Source organism: Emys orbicularis, chromosome 1 (assembly GCF_028017835.1).
Source record: "Emys orbicularis isolate rEmyOrb1 chromosome 1, rEmyOrb1.hap1, whole genome shotgun sequence".
Lineage (NCBI taxonomy): Eukaryota > Metazoa > Chordata > Testudines > Emydidae > Emys > Emys orbicularis.
The window spans coordinates 256,324,769-256,347,191 of NC_088683.1; the positions used below are offsets into that span (position 1 = coordinate 256,324,769).

At 44.0% G+C, this 22,423-nt stretch overlaps 1 protein-coding gene across 1 annotated transcript in view; it reads right to left on the reverse strand.

The window, feature by feature from the left end:
• Window positions 1-22,423, reverse strand: part of TMEM255B (transmembrane protein 255B) — a 136,463-nt gene that overhangs the window by 57,093 nt on the left and 56,947 nt on the right. The window contains exon 4 of the mRNA XM_065406665.1: window positions 18,433-18,522. Within this exon, the coding sequence (XP_065262737.1) occupies window positions 18,433-18,522 (90 nt within the window). The remainder of the gene's footprint in view (window positions 1-18,432; window positions 18,523-22,423) is intronic.

Consider the following 22,423-nt stretch of genomic DNA (forward strand, 5'->3'; position numbering starts at 1 on the left):
CTGGATCTCAAAAAACAAAGTAAAATTTGTGCTTCTATTATCTAAATGAAACAGACAACATCCTCCCCTGACTGTGGACAGGCAGATCTTGTAGGGGAAGACATTTTATCCTCTCTATGGCCATTTTCCTTGACATTTGTGCACTTCTTCCTCAGGCTCAGACCAAGGATTCTTAAAGAAAATTAGGGAATGTTTTAAAGGGATGTAGTCTCCTGTAAGAAGAAAAGAAATGGAGCAAAAAGTTCTTCTTAGTTTGTTTCTGGCTTTACTCCATAATGCAATGCCATCATCTTACTGCTCACCATTATTATTAGAGGACAGAGACATATTTTATTGTTGGCTGCCCATGAAAACCCACCATTGACTGCCTCCAATTATTTGGATCCCTCTTTCATGTAAAAGATCTTTCAGCAGCTCTCCATTCATAAATAGAAGTTTTAAGCAGCAGTTAACCTTAATAATGTTGTCATCCACTGCAGTTCCTTGAAAGATTATCCACTCAACTCACACAAGTCAGGACTCCCAGGTTTTAGAAACTTGGAAGGTGATGTTTGGGATTATGGGATAAAAGAGAAAGTCACAAAAAATATAAATAGGGGTAAATTTTCAAAACATCGTAAGAGGCTTTAGTTGCACAACTCCTGGCCAAGCTATTCTAACTTAGGCCTGGTCTACACTACAGGGTTAGGTTCCGTCGACCTACAGGGCTCTTAAAATCGACTTCTGTACTCCTCCCCGGTGAGGGGAGTAGCGCTAAAATCAAATTTGGGGTAGTGCAGACGCAAATCAATGGTATTGGCCTCTGGGAGCTATCCCAGAGTGCTCCACTGTGACCGCTCTGGACAGCACTTTGAACTCTGATGCACTAGCCAGGTACACAGGAAAAGCCCCGGGAACTTTTGAATTTCATTTCCTGTTTGGTCAGCATGGCGAACGCAGCAGCACTCAGCAGCACAGGTGACCATGCAGTCCCAGAATCGCAAACAAGCTCCAGCATGGACAGAAAGGGAGACACTGGATCTGATTGTTGTATGGGGAGAAGAATCTGTGCAGGCAGAACTCCGATCCAAAAGAAGAAGTGCAAATATATTTGCCAAAATCTCACAGGGCATGTTGGACAGAGGCTACACCAGGGACACACAGCAGTGCCGCGTGAAAGTTAAGGAGCTCAAGCAAGCCTACCAAAAGACAAAGGAGGCAAACGGTTGCTCTGGGTCAGAGCCCCATACATGCCGCTTCTATGAACAGCTGCATGCCATTCTAGGGGGGGGGACCCTACCACTATCCCACCACTGTCCGTGGACACCTGCAAGGGGGGAGTCTCAAGGAACATGGAGGAGGATTGTGTGGATGAGGAAGAGGAGAATGTGCAGCAGGTAAGCGGTGAATCCATTCTCCCCGGCAGCCAGGAACTTTTCATCACCTGGAGCCAATACCCTCCCAAGGCAGGATCCCCAACCCTGAAGCCGGAGAAGGCACCTCTGGTGAGTGCACATTTGTAATTACAGTACAGGGTTTAAAAGCAATAGTGTTCATGGTCACCTGGTTAAAATAGGGGAATTTTTGTAAGGGAACAGTAAAAGGAGCAGCGAGCAGCGGTCGGCAAACAGGGCGGCTAACAGGGGAGTTTAAGTGGGAGTAAGTCTCATTGGAGGAGAAGGTATCTGTACTTGCGTCTGTCTTTGTGGTGCTTGTATGTGTAGAGGCCTGTAGGGGCAGTGTGCTGAGCCCCGAGCCCTGATTAGGGGGCGGAGCTTGGCTGATTAGGGGACCTATAAAAGAGGCCTCCCAGCCAAGCAGCGAGCAGCTAGCAGCGGTCGGCAAACAGGGCGGCTAACAGGGGAGTTTAAGTGGGAGTGAGTCTCATTGGAGGAGAAGGTATCTGTACTTGCGTCTGTCTTTGTGGTGCTTGTATGTGTAGAGGCCTGTAGGGGCAGTGTGCTGAGCCCCGAGCCCTGATTAGGGGGCGGAGCTTGGCTGATTAGGGGACCTATAAAAGAGGCCTCCCAGCCAAGCAGCGAGCAGCTAGCAGCTAGCAGCGAGCAGCGGTCGGCAAACAGGGCGGCTAACAGGGGAGTTTAAGTGGGAGTGAGTCTCATTGGAGGAGAAGGTATCTGTACTTGCGTCTGTCTTTGTGGTGCTTGTATGTGTAGAGGCCTGTAGGGGCAGTGTGCTGAGCCCCGAGCCCTGATTAGGGGGCGGAGCTTGGCTGATTAGGGGACCTATAAAAGAGGCCTCCCAGCCAAGCAGCGAGCAGCTAGCAGCGAGCAGCGGTCGGCAAACAGGGCGGCTAACAGGGGAGTTTAAGTGGGAGTGAGTCTCATTGGAGGAGAAGGTATCTGTACTTGCGTCTGTCTTTGTGGTGCTTGTATGTGTAGAGGCCTGTAGGGGCAGTGTGCTGAGCCCCGAGCCCTGATTAGGGGGCGGAGCTTGGCTGATTAGGGGACCTATAAAAGAGGCCTCCCAGCCAAGCAGCGAGCAGCTAGCAGCGAGCAGCGGTCGGCAAACAGGGGAGTTTAAGTGGGAGGTGGAAGGGGAGGCAGGAGGGCGCGGTGGACGGTGTGCTTTGTTCCCACAGAGACTGCATGCAGAGACCATAGCAGCCATGAGCCAGGCAGCAGGGGACACAATGCAGATGAAGGCATGTAGCAGCTGCGGTATGTATATAGTCCTAGCAGGTGCACCTGATCAGAGGTATGTTTGTATGAAATGCCGCCTACTTGCCCTGTTAGAGGAAAAGGTTCGGGGGTTGGAGATGCAGGTAGAGACCCTGGTAGAGTTTAGAAGGGGGTTTGAACAGCTAATGGAGCAAAGGCAAGGGGTAATTGGGGGGGAATGCTCAGGGGTGCTGGTGGAAGCGGGGGCTAGGGTCTGTGAGGGGGAAACATCGGGGGGAGAACAAGAGCAGTGGAAACATGTGACCGTGAGAAGCAGGCCAAGGAAAAGGAGAGCTAGTGAGGGGGAAATAGAACTCAGGAACAGGTTTGGGTGTTTGGCTAACGAGGAGGGGACGCAGCAGGTGGTAACTGATGGTGGGAGGCAAAGGAAGAAAAGAAGGGCGGCTAGTCCAATAGACAGGGGGGAGGAGTTGATGGAGACGGCATCAATACTCGGCCCCGGGAGGATACAGGATGGCAATAGGGGGACTATAAGGGTAAATGGAGACAGACAGGAGTTACGGCCACAGGGAACAGGGGATAGACTGGTAGATTGCGCTGCCCCTAGGCAAAGGCAGGTGTATGTGATTGGGGACTCTTTACTGAGGAGGTTAGACAGGCCAGTGACCAGGGCGGACCCAGAAAACAGAAGGGTGTGCTGTCTGCCGGGCGCTAAGATACGGGATGTGGACCTGCGGTTGAAAAGGATCCTAAAGGGAGCAGGTAAGAACCCCTTGATCGTCCTTCATGTAGGAACGAATGACACGGCTAGGTTCTCGCTAGAGAGAATCAAGGGAGATTATGCCAGGCTGGGGAAGATGCTTAAGGAAGTTGAGGCTCAGATTATCTTCAGTGGGATTCTGCCTGTTCCTAGAGAAGGACAGCAAAGGGCAGACAGAATTGTGAAGATAAATAGCTGGCTGAGGGAGTGGTGCTATAAGGAGGGCTTTGGGATGTATGGCCACTGGGAGGCGTTCGGGGACAGACAGCTGTTCTCGCGGGATGGACTTCACCTGAGTAGGGAAGGAAATAGACTTCTGGGAGGGAGGCTGGCTCATCTCATCAAAAGGGCTTTAAACTAGGAACTTGGGGGAGAAGGTTGGGAGATGTCCAGTTAATCTCCACGCCAGATTCCAACACTGAAAATGAGGAAAAAGAGATAAGCACAGATATAGATAGGGGTAGGGAATTGAACATTAGAAGGAGGAGGCGGATGGACAATAGGGGGTCCGTACCAAAGTGCATAACTAATGGGAGAAAGGATAGACAGCATACGGTAAGATGTTTATACACCAATGCGAGAAGCCTAGGTAACAAAATGGAGGAACTGGAGCTCCTGGTCCAAGAAATGAAACCTGATATCGTAGGAATAACCGAAACATGGTGGAACGGTAGTCATGACTGGAGTACAGGTATGGAAGGGTATGTGCTGTTTAGGAATGACCGGAAAAAAGGTAAAGGTGGGGGTGTGGCACTGTATGTGAATAATGAACTAAAATGTAAAGAAATAATAAGTGATGGAATGGATAAGACAGAGACTGTCTGGGCAATGATTACACTGGGTAAAAGAACTACTAGAGCCTCCCCTGAGATACTGCTTGGGGTGTGTTATAGACCGCCGGGATCTAGCCTGGATGCGGACAAAGAACTATTTAATGTTTTTAAGGAAGTAAAAACTAATAAGAGCTGTGTGATCATGGGGGACTTTAACTTCCCGGACATAGATTGGGGAACAAATGCTAGTAACAATAATAGGGCTCAGATGTTCCTAGACGTGCTAGCAGATGAATTCCTTCAGCAAGTAGTAGCTGAACCGACGAGGGGGGATGCCATTTTAGATTTGGTGCTGGTGAGTAGTGAGGACCTCGTTGAGGAAATGATAGTAGGGGACAACCTTGGCTCGAGTGACCATGAGCTGATTCGGTTTAAACTAAATGGAAGGATTAACAGAAATAAAACTGTGACTAAGGTTTACGATTTCAAAAAGGCCAACTTTAATAAATTAAGGCAACTACTTAGGGAAATGGATTGGGCTAACATACTTAGAGAGCTAAAGGCAGATGAGGCCTGGGATTATTTCAAGCTGAAGTTGCACGAGCTGTCCGAGGCCTGGATCCCGAGAAAGGGGAAACGGTTAGTGGGCAGGAGAATTAGACCTAGCTGGATGAGCGGGCGTCTCAAAGGGGCGATTAAGAAAAAACAGAAAGCGTACAAAGAATGGAAGAGGGGGCAGATCGGCAAGGAAACCTACCTTATTGAGGTCAGAGCATGTAGGGATGCGGTGAGAAAGGCCAAAAGCCGTGTAGAGTTGGACCTCGCGAGGGGAATTAAATCCAATAGTAAGAGGTTTTATAGCCATATAAATAGGAAGAAAACAAAGAAAGAGGAAGTGGGACCGCTGAAGCATGTAAATGGAGTGGAGATTAAGGATAATCTAGGCATGGCACAATATCTAAATGAATATTTTGCGTCGGTGTTTAATAAGGCTAATGAAGGGCTTAGGAATAGAGGGAGCGGGACACAGGGGAATAAAGGAGGGGCGATTGACATTACAGTATCAGAGGTGGAAGCCAAACTTGACCAGCTAAATGGGACTAAATCGGGCGGACCGGATGATCTCCATCCTAGAATATTGAAGGAGCTGGCGCGAGAAATTGCAAGCCCCTTGACGATAATTTTTAATAAATCTGTAAACTCGGGGGTGGTACCGATGGACTGGAAAATAGCTAATGTGGTTCCTATTTATAAGAAGGGGAAAAAAAGTGACCCGGGTAACTACAGACCTGTTAGTTTAACTTCTGTAGTATGCAAGGTCTTGGAAAAAATTTTGAAGGAAAAAGTAGTTAAGGACCTTGAGGTGAATGGCAATTGGGACAAATTACAACATGGGTTTACGAAAGGCAGATCGTGCCAAACCAACTTGATCTCCTTCTTTGAGAAAGTAACAGACCTTCTAGATAAAGGAAATGCGGTGGATCTAATTTACCTCGATTTTAGTAAAGCGTTTGATACTGTGCCGCACGAGGAATTATTGGTTAAATTGGAAAAGATGGGGATCGATATGAAATTCCAGAGGTGGATAAAAAACTGGTTAAAGGGGAGACTGCAGCGGGTAGTACTGAAAGGTGAACTGTCGGGTTGGACGGAGGTCACCAGTGGGGTTCCTCAAGGTTCGGTTTTGGGTCCGATTTTATTTAATCTATTCGTTACTGACCTCGGAACCGAATGTAGGAGTGGGCTGATAAAGTTTGCGGATGACACAAAGTTGGGAGGTATTGCCAATTCGGAGAAGGATCGGGATATTCTGCAGAGAGACTTGGATGACCTTGTAAATTGGAGTAAAAATAATAGGATGAGATTTAATAGTGAGAAGTGTAAGGTGATGCATTTAGGGATGACTAATAAGAATTTTAGTTATAAGTTAGGGACGCATAGGTTGGAAGTGACGGAGGAGGAGAAGGACCTCGGAGTCCTGGTTGATCGCAGGATGACTATGAGCCGGCAATGTGACGTGGCTGTGAAAAAAGCTAATGCGATTTTGGGATGCGTTAGGCGAGGTATTTCTAGTAGGGACAGGGAGGTGCTCCTTCCGTTATACAAGGCGCTGGTGAGACCTCATTTGGAATACTGTGTGCAGTTCTGGTCTCCTATGTTTAAAAAGGATGAACTCAAACTGGAACGGGTACAGAGAAGGGCCACTAGGATGATCCGAGGAATGGAAAACCTTTCCTATGAAAGGAGACTCGAGGAGCTCGGTTTGTTTAGCCTAACCAAAAGAAGGCTGAGGGGGGATATGATTGCTATCTTTAAATATATCAAAGGGATTAATACCAAGGAGGGAGAGGAATTATTTCAGCTCAGTAGTAATGTGGACACGAGAACGAATGGATATAAACTGGCCGTGGGGAAGTTTAGGCTTGAAATTAGAAGAAGGTTTCTAACCGTCAGAGGGGTGAAATTTTGGAACAGCCTTCCGAGGGAAACGGTGGGGGCGAAAGACCTTTCTGGCTTCAAGATTAGGCTTGATAAATTTATGGAGGGAATGGTTTGAAGGGATAACGTGATTACAGTCAATTAGGCATTAAAGTGCAATCGCGGGTAAAATGAGGGTCCGGCTGTAGAATCTTGCCTGTATGCTCGGGGTACTGCTGATCGCCATATTTGGGGTCGGGAAGGAATTTTCCTCCAGGGTAGATTGGCAGAGGCCCTGGAGGTTTTTCGCCTTCCTCCGCAGCATAGGGCAGGGGTCGCAGGCTGGAAGATTCTGTTGTGGGTGGGTCAGCTTTTGTGGCCTGCATCATGCGGGAGGTCAGACTAGTTGACCATATTGGTCCCTTCTGACCTTAAAGTCTATGAGTCTATGAGGACCCCGTTCAGGCTGGGCTGTTTGTGCTTGACTAAAAGGGATCATCCCGGAGGATAGCCATGTGGCGGGGGGAGGGGAGAAGGGATCATCCCAGAGAATAGCCACGCGGTGGGGTGGGGGTAGGTGTGTGCTGCACATCTACCCGAATACTGCAGCCCCTCCTTTTAAATGTGAAACCCAACCCATTGCTTACTCTGGGAAAGGGGGGCGCTGCAGTTTGAAAACATTCCCACATGTTATGAAGGCGTAAGAAGCCAACCCAATTTTACTCTCCCTTTTTATCTCCCCCCAGGTGCAAATGTTTCTACGCTCCCCCTATCATCTCCGTCTCTGCAGTTATCGCAGATTAGAAGGCGAAAAAAACCGCACTTGCGATGACATGTTTTCTTAGCTGATGCAGTCCTCCCGCACTGATAGGGCACAGCTTAATGCATGGAGGCATTCAGTGGCAGAGGTTAGGAAAGAATTAAGTGAGCACGAAGAGCAAAGGCAGGACGCGATGCTGAGGCTAATGGGGGAGCAAACTGACATGCTGAAGCGTCTGTTGGGGGAGCAAACGGACATGATGAAGCATGTGTTGGACCTGCAGGAAAGCCAACAAGAGCACAGACTCCCACTGCATCCACTGTGTAACTGCCATCCCTCCTCCCCATGTTCCATAGCTTCCTCACCCAGACGCCCAAGAACGTGGGGGGGGGGCCACCCTCCGGGCACCCAGCCACTCCACTCCAGAGGATGGCCCAAGCAACAGAAGGCTGTCATTCAAGCAGTTTGATTTTTAGTGTGGCTACAATAAACAATGTGGCCTTGTCCTTCCCTCCTCCTCCACCCCACCTGGGTTACCTTGTCCGTTACCTAATTTTTTTTAATTAATAAAGAAACAATGCATGGTTTCAAAACAATAGCTACTTTATTTCAAAGGGGGGGAGGGTGTTTGGCTTACAGGGAATTAAAATCAACAAAGGGGGTGGGTTTGCATCAAGGAGAAACACACACAACTGTCACACCGAAGCCTGGCCAGTCATGAAACTGGTTTTCAAAGCCTCTCTGATGCACAGCACGCCTTGCTGTGCTCTTCTAATCGCCCTGGTGTCTGGCTGCTCAAAATCGGATGCCAGGCGATTTGCCTCAACCTCCCACCCCACCATAAACGTCTCCCCCTTACCCTCACAGATATTACGGAGCACACAGCAAGCAGCAATAACAATGGGAATGTTGGTTGCGCTGAGGTCTGACCTACTCAGTAAACTGCGCCAGCGTGCTTTTAAATGTCCAACGGCACATTCAACCACCATTCTGCACTTGCTCAGCCTATAGTTGAACTGCTCCTTACTACGGTCCAGGCTGCCTGTGTAAAGCTTCATGAGCCATGGGAGCAAGGGATAGGCTGGGTCCCCAAGGATAACTATTGGCATTTCAACATCCCCAACGGTAATTTTGTGGTCTGGGAAGTAAGTCCCTTCTTGCAGCTGCTCGAACAGCCCGGGTTCCTAAATATGCGAGCAGCATGCACCTTTCCCGGCCATCCCACGTTGATGTCAGCGAAACATCCCTTGTGATCCACCAGTGCTTGCAGCGCCATTGAGAAGTACCCCTTGAGTTCACGTACTGGTTAGCAAGGTGATCCGGTGCCAAGATGGGGATATGTGTTCCGTCTATCGCCCCACCACAGTTAGGGAACCCCATTGCAGCAAAGCCATCCACTATGACCTGCACATTTCCCAGAGTCACTACCCTTGATAACAGAATGTCAATGATTGCATCGGCTACTTGGATCACAGCAGCCCCCACAGTAGACTTGCCCACTCCAAATTGATTCCCGACTGACCAGTAGCTGTCTGGCGTTGCAAGCTTCCAGAGGGCTATCGCCACTCGCTTCTCAACTGTCAGGGCAGCTCTCATCTTGGTATTCCTGCGCTTCAGGATGGGGGAAAGCAACTCACAGAGTTCCAGGAAAGTGGCCTTACGCATGCAAAAGTTTCGCAGCCACTGTGAATCATCCCATACCTACAACACTATGCAGTCCCACCAGTCTGTGCTTCTTTGCCTGGCCAAGAATTGGCGTTCCACTGTAACAACAAGCCCCGGTGGCGCCATGATGTCCCAATTGCCACAGTCTGTGCTTTCAGGAACGTCTGTGTCCATGTCCTCATCAAAATCCTCCTCGTGCTGGTGTCTCTTAGCCCAGTTCTGCATATACTCCAGGATAACATGCAAGGTGTTTACAATGCTCACAACGGCAGCGGTGACGGTGAGCTGAGTGGGCTCCATGCTTGCTGTGGTATGGCATCTGCAGGAGAGCAGGACAGCAGAGTTGCAGCAGAAGCAGTGGATGACGATGGTTAGCTGTCCTACTGCACCGTCTGCTGACGGCAGCACCTAGGAGGACCAGAACGGATCCCTCGAGCTCGTCGCTGGGGAACAGGAGAGCAGAGTTGCAGTGGAAGCGGTGGATGACGACTGTTAGCACTGCGCACATTTCAGACAAAGTGGAGAAATTTGCTATTGAGACTGAGCTCATTTACAAGAGCAGGAGAGCAGTGTTGCAGCGGAAGTGGTGGATGACGACGGTTAGAAGTCCTACTGCACCGTCTGCTGACAGCAGCACCCAGGACACAACAGCAACGGTGACGGTGAGCTGAGCAGGCTCCATGCTTGCCGTGGTATGGCGTCTGCATGGAAAAAAGGCGCGAAATGATTGTCTGCCGTTGCTTTCACGGAGGGAGGGGCAACTGACAACATGTACCCAAAACCACCCGTGACAATGTTTTTGCCCCATCAAGCATTGGGAGCGTAACCCAGAATTCCAATGGGCGGCTGAGACTGCGGGAACTGTGGGATAGCTACCCACAGTGCACCACTCCATAAGTCGATGCTAGCCATGGTAGTGAGGACGCACTCCGCCGACTTAATGCGCTTAGTGTGGACTTATGCAATCAACTGCATAAAATCAATTTCTAAAAATCGATTTCTATAAAATCGACCTAATTTCGTAGTGTAGACATACCCTTAGCCTTTTCAATAAACTTTTAAGGCTGTCTGTAGAAGAGGGACAGGTCACCAGGAGAGAAACACCAGCCAATCAGCAAGTGGACAGGGCAGCAGGCATCCACAACTATTCCATTTAGCAGATTTATACTGTCCCTCCATTTCTTTACAGAGAGCCTACCTAAAATCAAACCCTCTTAAAATCACTTCTGTTTAAAGCACCTTTTATCAAGTCCTAGACAAAAACCACATTAAGATGAAGTTAAGGTTGAGAGGAGAGTTGGGCAAATAATGAATTTTTTTGGTTCACTGGCAGCTGCAAAAAAAAAAAAAAAAAGAAAAGAAAAGAAACACAAAATTTCGTTTTGGGTGAAACCAAACATGACATTTGTCAAATTTTTTTCAGCAAATCGAAATGTCAACAACAAAAAAGTCAAAATTAATCAAAATATTTCGATATGACTGAAATGAAAATTTTCAAGTCAAAACACTTCAGGAATGTCAAAAGGTAACATTTTGTTCCAACCTGAAATAATTGCATTTACACTTTCAGGCATTTTCACCTACACAAGCAAAAGACAAAATGGCCAGCGGAGGAGGTGCCAGCAGTGGCTCCTTTATAAGCTGTCACTCATTCTTAGTGACAATTTGTAGGCATTTGTTATGAACAGCCATTGGGCCAGGGAAAAGAGTGTGAATGACTATGTCGTGGTGGTTAGGGCACTCACCTAGGATGTGGAAGACTCAAGTCCCTGCTCCAGTGACTCCTTAATTATTTATAAAAGGTGGAACAACTTCAAGAGGAGAGACTGAAAAAGCCCCATATTAGAATATCTCATAACCCAGTGCTTAGGGTACTTTCCTGTAATGACCCAAGCAGGCATCCACAACTATTCCATTTAGCAGATTTATACTGTCCCTCCATTTCTTTACAGAGAGCCTACCTAAAATCAAACCCTCTTAAAATTACTTCTGTTTAAAGCACCTTTTATCAAGTCCTAGACAAAAACCACATTAAGATGAAGTTAAGGTTGAGAGGAGAGTTGGGCAAATAATGACCCAAGTTCAAATCTCTTCTCCACATCAGGGGAGTTCCCTTACCACTGGGCTACAGCTTACAAGGATTTCAACGCTACTGAAAATCTTTGACTTTTTCTATTTTGTCAAAACTATTCAGAGAACTGGACACAAATTCACAAAAAGTTTCAGTTGACCTGAAACTGAATTTTTTAGTAAATAAACTATTTGTCCAAAAACATTTCACCCAGCTCTAGTTAAGAATACATGCCAGTAATTTAGGATAAAATACATTACAGGGATTCAAGCTTTATTAACCCAGTAAATTCACTTAAGGTTAAATTTAAAAGAAAACCAGACGTGTTAAGGAATGGAAATTCACAGTTAAGACACCCAAACAACCTTAACTCTGCTCTGTAGTGACATTATGAGGGGAAATTAAAAAAAAATTCAAATGTGTCTTTCAAAATCAGTGTACAGTACTCTAATCAGGATCCACAAAACATTAAAAAGCCTACACTACATTTGCATGGTTTTTGCAGTGTCACTACAGAGCAGAGATGGAGGATAAACATTGTCATGAAGAATAACGAGAAAAAATTACCAATAATCATAAAACATATATTCAAATGTATCCTATGCACAAGATTTCAGAGTTTAAACTATACAGGAAGTTTGACAAGGCAAAACTAAGGTCGTTTGGGTGTTCTAAATCTGCATTTCAGTGCAAATATTCAGAAAATTCATTCTGAATGCACAGAGTAAATTCTGTAATCTTGGAGTGGATATGATATATTCCAGACATCATGCAGGATTCAACTTCTTTGTTAAGTGCAAAATTAAACTCAACCTTGACTATGGAGTCTGTACCAATGCCTCCACAACAAGTCAGTGAGTCATGAACACCATTATTTAAATTCTTTCCTCTGCTGTTCAACATATTCATTAATGATCTGGAAAAGGGAGTAAACAATGAAGTGGCCAAGTCTGCAGATGATACAAAATTATTCAAGATAGTTAAGTCCAAAACTGACCGCGAAGAGTTGCAAAGGGATCTCACAAAATTGGGTGACTGGGTGACAAATGGCAGATGAAATTCACCATTGAGGAGTACAAAGCAATGCACATAGGAAAAAATCATCCCAACTACACATATATAATGATGGGTTCTAAATTAGCTGTTACCACTTAGGAAAGATCTTGGCGTCACCATGGATATTATTCTGAAAACTTCAGCTCAATGTGAAGCAGCAGTCAAAAAGGTTAACGATGTTCGGAACTATTAGGAAAAGGATAAAAAATAGGACAGAAAATATCATAATGCCTCTATATAACTCCATAGTGTGCACACACCTTGAATACTGTGTCCAGTTCTGGTCACCCCATCTCTAAAAAGATGTAGTGGAACTGGAAAAGGTTCAGGGAAGGGCAACAAAGATGATCAAGGTAATAATTTCCATACAGGGAGAGACTAAAAAGATTAGGGCTGTTCAGCTTAGAAAAAGAGATGACTAAAATGGGATATGATAGAAGTCTATATCTTCATGAATGGTGTGGAAAAAGTAGATACAGGAGTGTTATTTATACTTTTCCACAATACAAAAATCAGGTGTCACTCAATGAAATTAACAGGGAGCAGGTTTAATACAAATAAGAGGAGGTACTTCTTCACACAACACACAACTAACCTGGGGAACTCATTGTGATGACCAAAAGTATAACTGGGCTCAAAAAAGAGCCAGATCAGTTCATGGAGGATAGCCACGATAGTCAGGGATGCTTGGGGTGACCTAAACCTCTGACTGCCAGAAGCCAGGAAGGGAAATCTGGAGTGGATCATTCAAACTGCCCTGTTTTGTACACTCACCCTGAAGCTCTGGTACTGGCCACTGTCAGAGACTGGTTACCGGGCTAGATAGACCATTGGTCTGACCCAGAATGACAGTTCTTATGTTCTGATGTTTGCAGAATCAGTGCTCTAGTCTACTGCTAGGTGACAACATGCCTCAAGCAAACATGATTTGCAGATAATGGATTCCTGTAGTCTCCATATTTTTCTGAAATAACATCACTGCACATTACTTGTAGCTTTGATTTGTTTTATTTGATTCTATTTTTTTTTCTTTTCTTTTCTTTTCTTTTTTTAAGGTGAAGAGTGCAGTTGAATGGATTAGTGCTGAAATGAACCTTACACGGTAAATTACATCTGCACTATTATTTCTCAAATGAGCTAGTGCCACTTTAAATCAAGCTACTTTTACTTCAGTGTCTTTAATTTTATAAGTGCTTTGCTCCAGAGCTTTCTATTAAGTGAAGTGTTTTTTAAATGAGTCTTAAATAATTTAAATATATCTTTTCTGAAGAATATCCCCTTCTAAGCAGGATTTTGTCAATTTTATGTCTTTTAAGAAAAAGAAAAAACAGAGAAAGTACTTTATGATTTCATCCACAGCATTATAAAAACAAGAGAAACCGGGCTTTTAAAAAATAAAAGCCTCAACATTCAGAAGCAGGCACGAACTGACAAGGATTATAATGTGGTGATTTATTTGCCTTGTTTCCATCTCTTCCTACTTTAATGAAGTCACGAATGAAAGACAAATAAGGGACGTTTCTTATTTTTAATTGGTGTGAAGGGTTGTGTTGTATTTGTTGGAGTTCTGAACCAGGCTACTTTATCATCTTAATTCTACCCTTCCCCACACTCATGCCCCTACAGCTCTCATACTCCTATCGTTTCGTAATTGTAGATCATTTAAAAAAATGGTTTGAATGCCCTGACTTTCTGCCAGCTCATTCCTGCATAGGTGACTGGAAATGCCAGGTTTCTGCTTGTGGCGCTCCCTCCCGTGGCTTCATTGTGAGGAGGAAATGCCGTTCTGTGCTGCAACCCCTCTATGTGGAACTGGAAAGGGATTCAGCCGGCCTAACCAGAAGATCTCGATGGAGATAAAGGCCATCTGTGTGGAAACCCTGTACCTCTCTAAACTGCCTTCCTGGCTTCAACTAGTGCCTTTCTCCCTCTTGGAACCATGCTGCCAGGGGCTCCTCTACCAGCCCCAGACCCCTCCTCAAGATAGATGTCTGCATTAACTTGTCAAGTTCTACAAAAGCTTCATTAAACTTAGGCTGGAATCCTCACGAGTTGGAGGGGGATGAGTAAAGAGCTACATAGACTGGCCGTCTTACCTGCCCTGACCCCTGTCTCCCAAAGCCCAGCTTCCTCCACACCCATGGATCCCTGGAGGAACATTTGGGGAGGGGAAAGGGAACAATGCCACAGAAACAGCAATCCCCTATGTAGGCCAGGATTTTGGCTTCTCCTTGCAGAGAAGGCAGCTTGGACCAAAAATCCATAAATGATTCCTAAATGGTAGCAGCCAAACCACATCTCAGATATTAGTGAGCAGCATGATACAGGTACAGTATGAGAGCTACTGGCAATATCCTGTGAGGGAATGGAATTAAAACACTGTTACTGCCCCCGTCAAGAAGAAATTATATGGGTAAAATGGGGCAAGGTAAAGAATTATTAACACAACAGCGACAAAGGTGGGCTATATGATACGCCTTCCTTCTATATGCACTAACTAGTTCATGAGACAACATAGGAGTGAGCAGCAACTCACCCTCCACCCGTTTGGTGGTCAGTAAATTTAGGTGAGCTGTCACCTTATTTCACCCTCCCTTATTAAGTTCTTGCACTTCTCTGTTAGGCAACTAAGAATGGAATAAATTGGATGGTGACTATGATAAGTTTTGCATGATCTCTAATTTTCTAGCAATATTGCTAAATAAGTCTTTGTACTGTACTATTGGAGAAAGATGGATGGATCAAACTCAGACTCAGTGTCAATAGGTCAACAGTGTAAACTCCGTTGATTTACCCAAAGGCCCTTGTGCTAGGCCTGAATTTGCCTTGTTTCATTTTAGAGTAAATCTCAAGGACAAAATGTCTGTATTTTGTCCTGCACTGTTAAGTCTCCAGCACTGAGCAGATGACAACTGCAACTTAATTGGCTTAGTCACTGACCTGCTGGATTGTGAACTACATCCAAGACTGCAATGGGCCTTCTCTTTGGGGCAATGCAACACCCTTGTGTCTTGAAATTGCATTGTGACAAGCCTTTGAATGTCTAGCCCCAGAACTCCCCTTTCAACTTCACAGCCCTGTATGAATAAGGCCACTCCAGGGGGATGCCATGACAGAAAGAGGCATGCAGATATTTGTACTCTGGGAAGAATATAAGTGGTGGGTATTACTTAAGAGACATTTTTCTTCAGATATGAGTGTACACACATATACTAACATGATATTACTATTTGCTCAAGATAAGGGAGAAATGTAGTTTCTGGAGCAGATGTGTAAAGTAAGAGCAGGGAGCTGAAAGGCAAGAGAGTGAAGAATGACTAAGCAAGTGCCTAGAAATATTAAAGGGCTGTTATTTGTCTCTGTGTTTGAGATTTTTGCCTACACACAGTGCCCTCAGACGTAATACTACGCATCAGAAAAGGTGACATTCTTTGTCTAACCCTTTAATATCTTGATGGGTTGCACACGCTTTTGGATACATACACAATGGTCACTTGTTCAACGTGAGGGTTGAGTCAGGGAATGAATCATAAAAATACACATCTTACCATACTAAAAAGGTTCTCTGATACCATGGTGCTGATAAATTGAATTCTACACTATTCCTATTGACAGGTTTTACAAATCTGCCCCATTAACATATTTGTAGATCTCACTCCACACATGAATGTGAATGATATTTATATTAATAACAGCATTATTCCTCTGAACGATTTGCAAAGAAATCAGAGATGATAAAGAAGCCACACCATAAATAAGATAGAGCCAAAAATATAAGGAAGGGCAAAGCGGTCACAAAAAACTGTGAACTGATGCTCAATTTAGGCCAGACCCTGTTCTGTCCTGTACACAGACACATGGGAGTAACCAGGTATAAAGTGCTTCCTTGTGCCAGCAACCAACACCACCATTCACAGGGCAAGAGGGGAAGCACACTCTGCACAGCGTCTACGTTCCCAGACTGAACAAGAGAAGGGAGGACAGCCTTCCCCTCTACAACTCACAGGTCAGCATAGCTGTCCTGATGCATCAGTAACTGCATGCTGCACCTGATATTGACTTGGAGCACTTTACTACTTCCCCAGAGCAGTAAGGAAACCAGGAGGGAGACTGAATCCTAGAGTTACAATATTTCCTAGGCAGCTCCAGGAAAACACAACAGTATGTGGCCTCATTGCTCAGAGCAGACTGAAAGCTTATCATCACATATTTATAATAATAAAATCATAATTAATAAATATAAATCACCTTCAGCTGAGATACTAGGGGTTCTGCACAGCTGAAATATAAAACCTACCAGCCACAAGAGAAGGAGATTAAACCAGATCATGTAATAACAACAATTTTTTTTTGAAGTAACAAATCGTTAAAGTTCCTCTTCCTCTCCAAGTGCAATTTTTATTTATAATAATAACCTGACTGACAGAGAGAGAGAGAGAGAATGGCTCTATAGCCCGTGCTCATGGCATTCACCTGAGGGGGGGGGGACAGCCAGGTTCCAGTCCCTTCTCCAATGAAAATTTAAATTATTTATACAAAATAGCTTCAACAGAAGAGACAGAGAAACCCATCCCAGAATACCAAATATCCCAGTGGTTAGGCACTCACCTGGGATGAGAGATTTGGGTTCAAGTCCCTACTCCAGAGCAGGTATTCAAACCACATCCCAGGTAAGTGCCTTGGGCTATTGAGTATAAAGGAGTTACTGCAACCGTCTCCTCCTCGGTTTGGTGAAAAACTGAAACATGTCAAAGCAAACTATTTCAATGTTTCCAAATTTTTTCTTTTTTTCTTTCCAACCAAAACAATTCACCAGAATGGACCCGAGTTCACTAAATGTTTCAGTGGACCCAAATCTGCATTTTTCAGAAAAAGAAAATTCAGCCAAAAAAAAAAATTCACCCAGCTGTAGTCTCCACATTGTTTTGGAGGGGAAAATAATGACAAAGAAAAAGCATCCTGGTCCTAGCGTCCACTTGCTCCGCCACTACATGTCAGGAACCCCATCAACTAAGTCACACCAGTGTAAGTCTGAGGAAAATCAAGCCCATCAAATTCTGTAGCAGTGTGTGTGATGTGTGTATTTTAGTTAATATGTTATGTTGTGTGCAATAGATCTGAGTTACAATTCTGTTAAAAACTTAACTTTGCATTCTTGACATTTATGCACATAAAATCTCAATCAAAAGGATGCATTAATGTAGATTTCTGCACTTGATTGCTTTGTTTTTAAGGGAATTAAAAAAATACAAAGGAAAAAGAAACAGGATTGATAAAAATCTGAATGTGAGTTGGGATATTCAAACCACCCCACATTCAAATCTGTGTCTGTCTGCGTCCATAGACTGTCTTTTGTTTTATTCTTAGATTGTAAGTTCTTTGGGGCAGGGATTGTCTTTTTGCTTTGTGTTTGTACAGCACCTAGCACAATGAGATCCTGGTCTACGACGGGGGCTTCCAGATGCTACAGTAATACAAATAATAAATGTTCTATGACATAATAATCAAATAAATGGACTAGTGAAGTAAACAGTTGTGAGGTTTTTTGGTCAGAAGGAGTACAAGGTCATTGCAGAGTGAGGAACAAGGGGCTGCATGGGGCTTTTGGAAGATAGACTGAAGATGCTTGTCATTCTGGTGGGTGGAGCATTAGGCAGGTGGGAGACGGTCAGGTTGGGGTTGTTTGTCACTTGGTAGGAGTCCCCAGACAACTTTCCATCCTCTCTACCTCTAACCATAGCCTTACCATCTCTCTATGTTCTTCTCCATTAAAACGATCTCTCCTCCTTTGTTGTACCCCACTCCCTTTCTTGAAAGAGCCTGGGACAAAGCTACCCCTGTGCTGGGCCATGGTGTAGTGAGACTGCTTTGAACAATATGTACCCTGAACAATATGAATCTGGAGCGTTCCACATCTTGACTGGCCATGCTCAGAGCTTCTGTATGTCTGGAGTTCTGAATAATGAAATAAAGCTTTTGGGGGGAGCCTGAAATATCCTCACTTTCCTAAGCAGGCACTAGTCTGTGAGCTCCTGTCATTGTATCATTTAACTTTTCCTCAGTAGCTGAAACTCACATAGACATGAACATATTCTTGGCAACATCTCTAAGTTTTGACATTGATTGGGGTTTCCTATTCGTTTTCTGCCAACAGGAATGGCATAATCGTCAATGAATAAATCATTTCTTGAACTAGAAGGGCTACCAAGTAACTAAAACATCGCTTATCATAACCCGGAAAAAAATATTTCCTACTGAAAGTGCCATGAGCATTCTGAACCAAAAGAAAAAATATTAAGGACCATACTTACTATATGTCGTGCTGCAAAGACTCCATCAACTATTGCACAACAGAATGCTGCTACCACTCCAAAGCTGATAAATACGATGGATGCTACCAACTAGAAAGAGAAAAGCGGATTTAACAACTTGTTCAGTGCAATTCTTGAGACACAATTATAAAACAAATTGCTTTGGCAAACTAGAACGAGACGTTTCACTTGTGTCATCAAATGTAATCACTTAGTTTGCCACCAATTCAGTGAGAATACCGGTGGTACAAGGCAACAAGGCAGAAATTCTTGCAGCTACCAGTACCTCTGAATTGATATAAAACCCAGTTTGTTGGAAAAGCTTAAATCTTTCCATTAAAAATGAAAAAAGCTGTAAGAGCTATTAAATTCAATGGCGATTTCTCCTAAATCAAGTGTATCAAATAAACCAGCAGTGGTCTCTGTAGGGTGCATGGCAAAGACAAAAGCCACTTCCCCATTGGCTCATATAAATCTGTAAAGCGTTGTTACAGCAGTAGCAATTCACGCGCACAAATAAGAACCTTGCAACAAGCTAATAACCAGCCAAATGCACATCCGTCAACTGTAAGAAAGCTTTTGCTACCCCAACCAGCTTATTGATTCTTTTTCCCTTAGAAAAATCCAAGTACTAAAGTTATATTCCATGTTTAGCTCCTCCACATTGTTTATAAGATTTTCCAAAACTGCCTGGAATCACCTCATTTCCTCTGGAGTTTGTTTAAACATTTCCCAACATTTAAGATGTTCTGAATACATTAAGTGAAGCATTTTATTTATTTAAATCAAAACAAAGCAGAAATACCATCAAAATATCCCAACTTTGAAATGCCCTAGTACGCTACAATTAAATGTTATAGCACATCATTCATACATACATGCTATATCATAATACTCATCAGCTACCATAATGGAAATGTAGCTAAGTACAGTAGACAAAGTAATGTATCAATGGTTGGTAAGAAGTGCTGGAGTGGCAGGGAAACAGAGTATAAGAAAAGGAGCTCTGGCAGTTTGTACACTTACAGGTGATCTCTCAACCTTTTAAGCCATCTAAGTCAATTAATATACCTTAAATAATAATTTGCCCTGACAATCTTCACACCTTGACCCTGATCCTATTTACTTCTATGTACTGAGAGGAGTCCCACTGATCGCAACAGGGCTTCTCACAGAACATAAACTTAAGCATTTGCATAAGTCTTTGCAGGATCAGAACCTTTATTCCTAAGGTGCAGTGGGGGAGGTTTAAGGTTTATTTTATTATTTAATATTAGCTCTCCCCCACATTGACTCCAACAGAGACCAACTCGCCCCTTACAGGAGCTGGTGCCAGTAACTGCAGGAGGCAGGTGACGCTATACAGATCCTTAGGGGTTGTCTACACTTACTGGGGGATTGACGAGCAGTGATCGATGCATCGGCAGTCGATTTAGCGGATCTAGTGAAGACCCACTAAATCGACCGCTGATCGCTCTCCCATGGACTCCTGTCCTCCACCAAATTGAGAAGAATAAGGGGAGTAGACGGAAGAGCGTCTCCCATAGACATCGCGTAGCGTGGACCCCAAGGTAAGTAGATCTAAGCTACGTCAATTTGAGTTATGCTATTCACGTAACTCAAATTGCGTAGCTTAGATTGAATTTTCCCTGTAGTGTAGATAAGGCCTTATTCTCACCATCATGGAATCTTCTGTCCTTAAAGACTTTCATTGAAATGGGCATCCTCGAAGTAGCTATGGGTTTTTCCCCCTCTGCTCTCTCCCAAGTCTCTTACTCAGTCTGAATCTAAACTATAGAGGTGGAAGGAAAGCACATTGGAGCAGCAATGGGGGAGTCGTTGGTCTTCCTGTGTGTTTTATAGTGCCTAGCACATTTGGTTGCTACCACAATATAAACAACAATCATAATCTGCAACTGCTGGTTTTCATCTTACAAGTCTACTAGCGACAGTTCTGGACTTCATTTCAATTATCTCATTAAGATTGTAATTAAAATCAATTAAGGACATATTATTCATGGAACAGAAGGGCCAGTGTTGCCCTTCTCTTAACAGATAGAGACCAATTCTTATGCCAGCCACACACTCTCAATAACAGTTGCTTATTCTTAGTTAAGTATTGGGCTCAGTAGACTTGTGGTTTGCCTATGATCCAATGAGAACTCTATCACTATCATCATCCTCCAAGCACATAATTCATTACTTAAAAACATGTTACAAAAATATTACACAGCTGACACATCAGCCACACTAAGACAACACATAATTCCCAGTACTCCAAGCATGCATTAAATTGATACAAAGGACCAATAAAGGCCAGAGCAGCCTCATTGGCAGAAGCTATTAAGGAGACACATGCTCAGAGTAGTTCACAACTGCCCTGGCCAGAACTCTTTCCAGGCCATTGCCACCACTTATTTTTGGGACTTCACTGGCCACCATGTGCCTTTTGATGGAGGAGAGGTTTTGGATACTTTCTAATACTGCAACCTCCCTCCACTCAGAGAACTTATTTCTCCGGGGACTCTGTACCTGGGTTTGTATCAGCAGAATTCAGCGTACACATAAACGGAACCTGGCTCACAGTTCCCACCTGCAACTTTAACCAAAGAAAGAAAGAAACCATAACAGCACCTTTAACACACAGTTCCATTAGAAAGAACAGGAGTACTTGTGGCACCTTAGAGACTAACAAATTTATTTGAGCATAAGCTTTCATGGGCTACAGCCCTCGTCTTCGGATGCATAGAACGGAACACATATATATATATATATATATATATATATATATATATATACACACACACACACACACACATATATATCTCAATATATGTTCCGTTCTATGCATCCGAAGAAGTGGGCTGTAGCCCACGAAAGCTTATGCTCAAATAAATTTGTTAGTCTCTAAGGTGCCACAAGTACTCCTGTTCTTTTTGCAGATACAGACTAACCCGGCTGCTACTCTGAAAGTTCCATTAGAGAATTTTGAAAATGTCTGTTATTTGCTATATTGACAGTAATTTCTCCTTTAAAAGCACATGCTGTACCCAAGAAAAATCCAGGTCTGAATTATCAAACTGGCCCCTAAAACGGCACTCACACATTCCATATAATACATTCATTTGCATGCACAAGCCTCATATTTGAATTTCAAAATGCTGGTTTCACACACAAAATTTGCTGGCATGGCATCAGAGACCCATTTGAAAAATTTGGCCCTCTTTATTTCTGTTTAAGCCTTTATTTTTAAATATGTTATTTGCTTGCTGTAGAGCCATTATTCTCCATCATATTCTGTTACTGTCGTTATGTTAATACATATTGGCTTATTTTAAAAATTTAAGCCAGTGGGTGGGTAGGTAGAGAATCTTATAGCACATCCTCGTGTAGTAGCAGATTTTTAGGCAGATTGAGGTGACTCATTCACTGAATTTGACAAACTAGACAGAAGCCATTCTCCCAAACCAAATTGACTGGCCTATGCTATCGTTTAAGCCATGCTGGGCAGAAAGCCAGTTTGTGCAGACATTATGTAGACTTTCCCACTTTCCCTGTACTTTCTTTCTGTTCCTCAATGGTTTTATGGCATATTCCATACTCCCTTCCTGCTCCCTCTGTACCATCCTTCTCTCTTCTTTCCTCTGGCCTCTTTGGAAATCCTGATAACCACTATAAACAAACACTCACTGGGAAAGACAGACTTCTTTGTTTTGATCCATCTATCTTAAGAACATAAGAACAGCCATACTGGGTCAGCCCAAAGGTCCATCTAGCCCAGTAACCTGTCTTCCAACAGTGGCCAATGCCAGGTGCCCCAGAGGGAATGAACAGAACAGGTAATCATCAAGTGATCCATCCCCTGTTGCCCATTCCCAGTTTCTGGCAAACAGAGGCTAGGGACATCATCCCTGCCCATCCTGGCTAATAGCCATTGATGGACCTATCCTCCTCGAATTTATCTAGTTCTTTTTTGAACCCTGTTATAGTC